The sequence below is a fragment of the Vicia villosa genome, linkage group LG2 (assembly GCF_029867415.1).
Source record: "Vicia villosa cultivar HV-30 ecotype Madison, WI linkage group LG2, Vvil1.0, whole genome shotgun sequence".
Lineage (NCBI taxonomy): Eukaryota > Viridiplantae > Streptophyta > Magnoliopsida > Fabales > Fabaceae > Vicia > Vicia villosa.
The window spans coordinates 49,793,673-49,801,732 of record NC_081181.1 but is presented as its reverse complement, the minus strand read 5'-3'; the positions used below and the strand labels follow the sequence as shown (position 1 = coordinate 49,801,732).

Here is an 8,060-nt window from a genome sequence, read left to right as displayed (position 1 = left end):
TCCTTTTCAAATCAATCCAAAAGGCTACGCTTATTTACAAGCTAAAGTCCTTATTCAAATCCTTTTTTTCTCAAACTTCTCAATTATTTTGCAAACAAAGGGAGCTAAGCAATTAAGAGCCTATGGATAACCATGGATACAAAGGGTGCTTTAAACCTTCCCTTTGTATAACTTACCCCCCGAACTCAAAATCTTTTTAAAGGGTCTTTTTCAGTTCTTTTAGCCTTTCTATATATTGGATAAAATAAAAGTCAGTGGCGACTCTTACTATCCGCAACATTTCAAAAAGTCAGTTCTCCCACCGTGTTACAGAACTGGTGACTCTGCTGGGGATAAATAAAAAGAGGGGTTACCTTAGAGATTAGATCACTTAATAATTGTTTGTTTTGTTTGCTTTACTTTTCAAAGTTGCTTTGGGTATTGAACGGAAGATAAGTCCTACACCCGGATTCGAGTGCACCTTAAGATAGGAGCGGCATAGTCATGGAGAACTCCCTTGTGCATGCTTGGGATTGGTCAATATGAGAGTTCGCGCTTGAGTTAGGCCTCCACTAGTTATTATGTACCTCTTTTGCATGAGAGAGGTTTACGTATGTACCTTTGGGTGCGTCGGAGGTCAAGGACCTTTAGTCCCCTTTAACCCATCTTGAGTTTTAGGAACGTAGTGGGAGGGCTATTCTTGATGCATGTCAAGTTATGGTCGCGACCCGATACTACAACTCACATAGGTTTCTTCTTAAAGTATCATTGCGTGGTATGCATGTACCATGTTCGAGGGTGCTTTAGAGGGGCTGACAATTCTGAGTAACTGGTAGAACCCTGTTGCTGAAATCTCTTTATCCATAGAAGTACCTTTGGGGAAGGGTAGTTACCTAGTCAAACTCCATGCAAGCCTTTAAACCTAAGGACATTTGTGTGACTTGCTTGTATGTGCTACTAACCCTTCTATTTCCTTGCAGGATTTGCTTGTAGGACATTTCGTCCTTATTACCTTATGCTTTACCTATTGTATTACACTCGCATGACATCATGACATAGTGTTGCACCCCAAAATTTTCCCTCTTAATTCGAGCTATAAGTTATTAACGACGTTTATTTCGCCGTTCAAAAAGTGAAAAAAATAACAATAAAAAGTTCTGGTGGTTTTAAAGAAGCGCAATGTGAACAAATGGTCTAAATAGTGGAAATATGAGAAAATTCACAAGTCTTATTCTGAAAGTGATATGAGCTGAATTCCTGGGTTGACCAGACTATTTCGACAATATCTACAACTTTCGTGTTCGGCTCGGAAGCCAATTATTTGAGGAAGTTTGTCAGATTTGCAAGTTACTTGAGATTTCACGGTGAAAGAGAGTGCTGAATGTAAGGTTTTGGATCTCAGAAAATTCATATCTCCCAATCCGCTCGTCGGATTCGCTCGAAAATTTAACTGGAGCTCCGTGCCATCATTACCTAGATTTCATATGTTCGGACCGTCGGCTGATTATGCACTGAAAACTTCCAGCATTTTAAGGATCGTCACGTTCTTTCGGTGAAAAGTGTGTTTTCGGGTATGTCGCGCCAAGTTTGAAAATTCATAACTTCTTCGATTTTTATCATATGAAGTCCATTCTTGCAGCACTATCTTGGAAATTTTGTTAGCTTCGATTCTTCGTCACACATGCCTGTTCAGATTCTGAGCCGAAGATATAGTTTTATCGAGTTCTTTGAGCAGTACTCACAAAATTCTGCACAGTTGCACCAGATGAATCGGCGTTTCTCGTCATTCAAACGGGCGTATTTTCTTCATCGCTTATCGAATTGAGATGATTCTTGCGGCGACGAGTCACGAATTTTGTCATCTTCACAGTGGCATTGGTTTCGTTCCGGAATTCAGAGCCGAACCGAGTTTCCTTAAAAATAAGCCAAAATAAGATGCACCGAGGGCAATTTGGACATTTCGCGTTGCCAATATATAAACTTTTTGCTCTTCACAAATCAAGGAAGAACTCTCATAATTTCAATTCACAAAAAGATCAAAAACACTTTCTCTCAATTCTCTCTCAACTCTCTTGAATCAAAACCACAAATTCTATAAAACTTTCATCAAGATTCATCAATCTTCATCAAGATCAAGAACATGGATTGAAGAATCAAGTTGCCGGTGTCGAATTATTTCTTCTCTTCTCACTGCACCTCGCGCGCCTCTCCGTCTCTCCCCTTGGATTTCGCTTTCGCGTTCGTATCGCGTTCGCGTCGTGTTCGCGTTCGTATCGTGTTCGCGTTCGCGCTTCGGTTAGATCTTCATCCGGTAAGCTTCAGATCTTGAATTAAGTGCTTAATTGTTGATCGTTATGTGAATTCGAATCTAGATCTACCTCTTGTTCTTGATTAATGGATGATTGATGACAATTGATCGATGAATTTGCGTATTATTGCTCGAATTGATCGTGTTCATGTGAATTGTGTTTAGATTTAATGTTTGTTGCCTATAATTGATGTCCGTTGATGATGAATTGTGATATCCGTGTTTGAATCCGTGATTTGTTGGTAATTTTGTGTGCATAATTGTTGACGCTCATGTATGTTGCTTGTGTCGCACTCAAAGTGTTTATATAAATGCGTGTGTTGAACTTTTGCTTGATATTTGCCTTGCTTGATGCGTCGCACTTTGCATAATTAGACTCATTTGACTTGTAGACTCGTGCTTAATTCATAATTCGATGTTTGTTTGCTTTGATCTCGAGTCGGCACGGTTTTGGATTGAGTGCGAATGGTTCTAAGGCTTCAAAAATGCACAAAATTCTGTTTTTCTACAGCAGGAACCGGTTCGTCCCAGGCAGGAACCGGTTCCCACTCAATCCAAAATTATTGCCTCTCTGTGTTTTTGTACCAGGAACCGGGTTGTCCCTAGGTGGGAACCGGTTCCTGCGTTGTTTTTCCCCTCTGGATTTTGTGCCAGGAACCGGTTCGTCCCAGTTAGGAACCGGTCCCTGCGTTGTTTTTGCCCTCTGGTTTGTATGCCAGGAACCGGGTTGTCCCTAGGCGGGAACTGGTTCCTAGTTTGCTTTGTTTGGCCACTCTCTGGTTTTTTGTACCAGGAACCGGGTTTTCCTATGCAGGAACCGATTCTTGTATGTTATTTTTGTGTTTTCTTTTCTAACTTTAATTTTTCGTATCTTTTTACTCGTAACTCCGATTTGCACGTTCTTTATATTGTCGGAAAGCTTATGAGATGTACTATCTAGCTAGATGATTAGTTTTCATTAATTTGTAGATCATTCATGTTTGATTTCTCTTTGATGTTCCATTGTCCATTTCATGTTTATGTTACTTGCCCGTTTCTTGTGGTTTATAGCAATAACGCAATTCTGATTGCGATGTTTGTTATCTCTAACTTGTGTGCTAGTGTGCAAGGCTTTTGGATAGTCACCGATTGACACTTATTGCTCGAGTGTCTCGCTTCACTTGCGTGACACAATTCCACTCACTCGTGTCGTGTTCTCATCTTGGAGACACGTCTCTATTACTTTATATCTGCTTGATTGGTTTGCTTGTTCCTCTTGCAGGTGTATTGTGATTATGCTCAACGCGCGTGTCGACCTTTGTGGGCTTTCATGGCTAATCGGTGTGCTGACTATTTTCTTTTACTGTGCTAGCTCGCTCGCGGGATTCTTAGTTTGCTTTCTCTCGTCGCTATAGTTTACGGATCATCATCCGTTTGGTATTGATCCCGTTTCATTTTATCTTTTCTCGCACTTTATCGCTTTCCCGCATCATCCTATGACATGAGAAGTAGGACCTAGACATGCATCTGGCCAAGTCCTCGAAAGAGGCTCTATTTTTGTCGGTGTGTTTATATTTGTGCTTTGCGGCAGGGAGTCACGGGGTAATAAGTCATATATGGCACTCCGTTAAGTCCTCATGGAAGGCATGCGGAAAGGGTTAGCAATCAACCCCCGCCTAGTCTCATCGAGTATGTTCGGTATGCGCACGCTGCGCGTTGCTCGCTTCCGAACCTGCACAAGATCTTGTTATCGAGTATGTCAGGAAAAGGGTTCATGCAGCCGGACCCCCGCATTTCCTATAGCTCGCGTTGCTCGACGTTGATGCTCGGTGTACGCACACACCGTTTTCCTTTCCGATCCGTGACGGCTTGGTTGCTGAGAGGGACTCGCTCCTCTTATCTATGGCCCGATAATTTTCACGAGGTCTAATGCTTGGTTGACTTGGGTTGAGTTTCTCCTCTTGGCTATGGCGGGACCGCTTTTCTACCATTCGACCAATGTCGTTGGTTTTTTTGCTTTACAAGCGGAGCTCGTTTGTGTGATATTATTGTTTGCTTTACGAGCGGAGCTCGTTTGTGTGATATTATTGTTTGCTTTCCCTTTTCTCCCCATAGGTTCATAGTTTAGTTTAGACTTGTACCCTTTGTATGACAACATAGGTAGCAAGCTTTCCCCCTTAGCTTAGGTCTTCCTCATGCATCTTTTAAAACACAAACCACACTCTTTGATTTTCTTTTCTTAAGAGCTTGTTATTTCCGCTCCATTCCCAAGCCTAAGTCTCCAAAGGTCGAGCAGCAGAGTGTGAATGTAACTCGTTCACCTAAAAAACACAAAACAAACAGAAATTAGTTAGCCGAGCTACGGTACCTCTGATTCCTCAAAAAGGATACGTAGGCAGTGGGGTAGGGCCCGTGCGAGTATAACTCTTTCTTTTCCCTACATTTTGCATGCCTTTTAGTCCAGATTAGCGCAGTTTGCTTACACACCCATAGATTTAGACATGAGCGTGGATACCATCGAGTACGATGGGCGCGAGGGGTGCTTATACCTTCCCCTCGCGTAACCGACTCCCTTACCCTTTTTCTCTGGTCGTGAGACCGTTGTTTTGTTTTGTGGTTTGCTGGCATTCCTTTCCTTTTCAGGATAAATATGTTAGTGGCGACTCTGTTAATTTTCGCGGTAGCGACACGTAGCTTGATTGACTAACCCTTTCAAGGATCTTAGGGATTTAGGGCGGACAATTTCAGGTGCTCTTATCAAGGACTGAATTCCTGTCAAGAGGCAAGGGGATTTATTTTCCTCTGGCCACTTGCCTTCCAAATCAGAGACATTGTACCTATCAAGGGGCGGGAATCAATTATTGCTTAACAGGTACATTGATGGTGACTTTGGTTCTTGTTCGAGGGTTACCATGTTCTTGTTCGTGGGTTACCGCTGTTCTTGTTCGTGGGTTACCGCTATTTTTGCTCCTGGGTTACCGCTATTCTCGTTCGAGTGTACTTTTGGTTCCTGTCCGTGGGGTACTATGGTTCTTGTTCGAGTGGTGATCTGTGTTCTATTCCAGTGTGTTGTTGACTATGGGTGTTGGTTCCATGGATTGACATTCTATGTTCCGTATGGTATACCATCTGGGGCCGAATCTTTGGCTCTGTATTATGTGTGTTACCGGCAGTCCAGAATGCCTAGTGGGCGGCAACAAGCCCCACCACTTTGCATCATAGCATATTTATTTCCTAAAAGAAATGCAAAAAAAAAGTATATAATAATAAGCATTTGCATGTCATATTTTCAGGGACATTCAGGAGTTCACTCAGGTTGAAGATGGACATTCTCACTAATACTGTCAAAGAACGTACGAGGCATACAAGCGCTTACAAGATTCCGGATATTGATATTTCGGGGTTGATAGGTTTGAGTTCTCGGTTGAAAGGGGAGATTCTCCGTGACTTCAATCATGATTATGGCAATTTGCTCTCCATCCTCAATACATCTTTTGACCCGATGGCTTTGATCACCCTGTTTCAGTTCTATGATCCGCGGTTGAGATGTGTTACATTCCAGGACTATCAACTGGTCCCAACGCTCGAGGAATTTTCTTACATACTCAACATCCGAATCACTGATGATGTACCTTTCGTTCGAGTTCCCAAGGTTGTGAGGTTTGAAAAAATAGCTGAAGCTCTTCACATGGGTATAAAGGAAGTGGAAAGAAATTGGAAGTCATCGGGCGGTGTTTCAGGTTTCTATCTTTGCTTTTTGATTAGTAGGGCTGAGGATGCGGCTAAGAAAGAGCATTGGGTTGATTTTAGTCGTTTGCTTGCTATCATGATCTATGGTTTTGTCTTATTCCCATCAAGAGAGAACTTTGTGAGTTTAGTGGCGATTTGTGTCTTCATGAACAAAAACCCCGTGCCAACGTTGCTTGCGGATGCTTATTTTTCGATCCATTCGAGACATAAGAAGGGAGGATATGTTGTTGGCTCTTGTCTTCCGTTGTTGTATCAGTGGTTCATGTTACATTTGCTGGTGAGAGGACCTTTTGTGCTCAAGAAGAGTTCTCTTAAGTGGTCAGATAGGATTGTTAACCTCACATCTTATGACATCAGGTGGAACTATTGTGTGGGGAAGGTTTGGAACATCATCACTAGTTACGGTCAATATCCCAATGTTCCTTTCATGGGAACCAGAGGTTGTATTAGTTACAATCCCACGCTCGCTTACCGTCAATTGGGATACGCAATGGAAGGGTCTCAGAAGCATGTAGAAGAGTTTGAATCAATGTACTTTGCCGATGGTAAAGATCCTTTGGAGCTAGAAAAGATAGCGTATGCTTGGACTAAAATCCACAAGAGAGATCAGACTACTTTGAGCAAGAAGGTTCCTATTGCTATGGGTCCTTACAGGAAGTGGGTTGAGGCAAGAGCGGCGGATCTGTTGTTGCCATTTGCGAGGTCATGTCCATTGTATGAGCAACCTCCCGTGGTTTTATCTGATACAGTTGCGGCTGAAATCTATATTCAAGCCAAAGCGGACAACATCAAGCTAAAAGCAAAGGACAAAGAGGTTGGCTTGGAGAGGTATTTTCAAGATCACGAAAAGGCGGAATTGACTCGTAAGCTCAAGCATGCGCAAGGTGAAGGTTCAAACATGACACATGCTCAAAGGCAATCTCATGACTTGATGGAAGAAAACTTGTACCGAAAACAGCAAGAATGTGCGAAGTTGCGAAGGTCCGAAAGCAGTAGCAAGAGAAAGGTGCAGGATTCGAAAAAACAGTTGATGGAAGAAAAAGCCAAGTCAGCTCGACTTGAAGAAGAGCTCGCAAGCCTCCGAGCCCAACGGAGAGGAGATGGAGGAGCTCATTCTGTTATCAGGCGATCCTAGTGCTGCTATGGAGTGGATTTGTTTGGCTCATGGTTGATTCACTGTTTATTCTTTATGTTTGTAGCTCATATCCAGGATTGTTGGATGGGGTCGCATTTTGATGTTCTGGATTTCTTTTGTATGCCTTATGAGCACTTTGCGACACGATTATGTGTTTTGTTTGTATGAACTCCAATTCTCAGTTATGTTGAATGAAATATGCTCAGTTTGATGAATTATTCTCGTGTGTGGATTGCTGTTCAAATATATTTGGTATCAGGGTTTCTATGTCTTATCTGAAAGTGGGATGAACTCTTGGATACCTGAAAATTGACAAACATTTCATGCATATCATTCATATATCATACATGTCATATATTTGCAGGTTTTGCAGGGCTTATATCTTATGTCTCGCTGCTTTGTTATCATAAGGAGTTCTAAGACGGCTAATCACCCGTATCCGACTAGGAGCAATCAGAGAAGGCAGATGGAACAGATTCAAGAACAAATGGCGAAAATGAGAGCTCAATTGACGGAGCAGATGAATGCGCAGGTGGCGCGGTTTATGGAAGCATTGACTAATGTGACCAAGGGGCAGGATGACTTGCGGGTTCTCGTCGAGAATTCCAGAAGGAATGAGAATGGAGGACATCAAGGGCAGTTTGATGATGTGTACGAAAGGATTGACGATCACCATGATCTGAATGAGTTTGATCACGTGGGAGGGCACTATAATCCTTTCAATCAACATCACGGGTTTCCACCTCCACCTCCGTCTCATCTATTGGTAAGGAGAGATAATCAGAACCGTGGTAATTTGGATTTCAATGTTGAAAACTTTGATCAGGTATCAAGGCATAGTGCTGAGGGTGCGCATGAGGAAATTGAAAGGTATCGTCTGATTGAAGAACGTCTCAGAGCTGTTGAAGG

General features: G+C 42.5%; 1 protein-coding gene across 1 annotated transcript; it reads left to right on the top strand.

Annotated features, from left to right (window-relative positions):
• The first annotated feature begins 5,588 nt into the window (after positions 1 to 5,588).
• On the top strand, positions 5,589 to 7,151 carry LOC131649038 (uncharacterized). The gene has a single exon (XM_058918785.1). The coding sequence runs from the start codon at positions 5,589 to 5,591 to the stop codon at positions 7,149 to 7,151; it is 1,563 nt and encodes a 520-aa protein (XP_058774768.1).
• Positions 7,152 to 8,060: the final 909 nt, after the last annotated feature.

Bases quoted from the DNA above. Each gene is read 5' to 3' on its own strand.
- LOC131649038 (XM_058918785.1), top strand. From the start codon at position 5,589: ATGGACATTCTCACTAATACTGTCAAAGAACGTACGAGGCATACAAGC.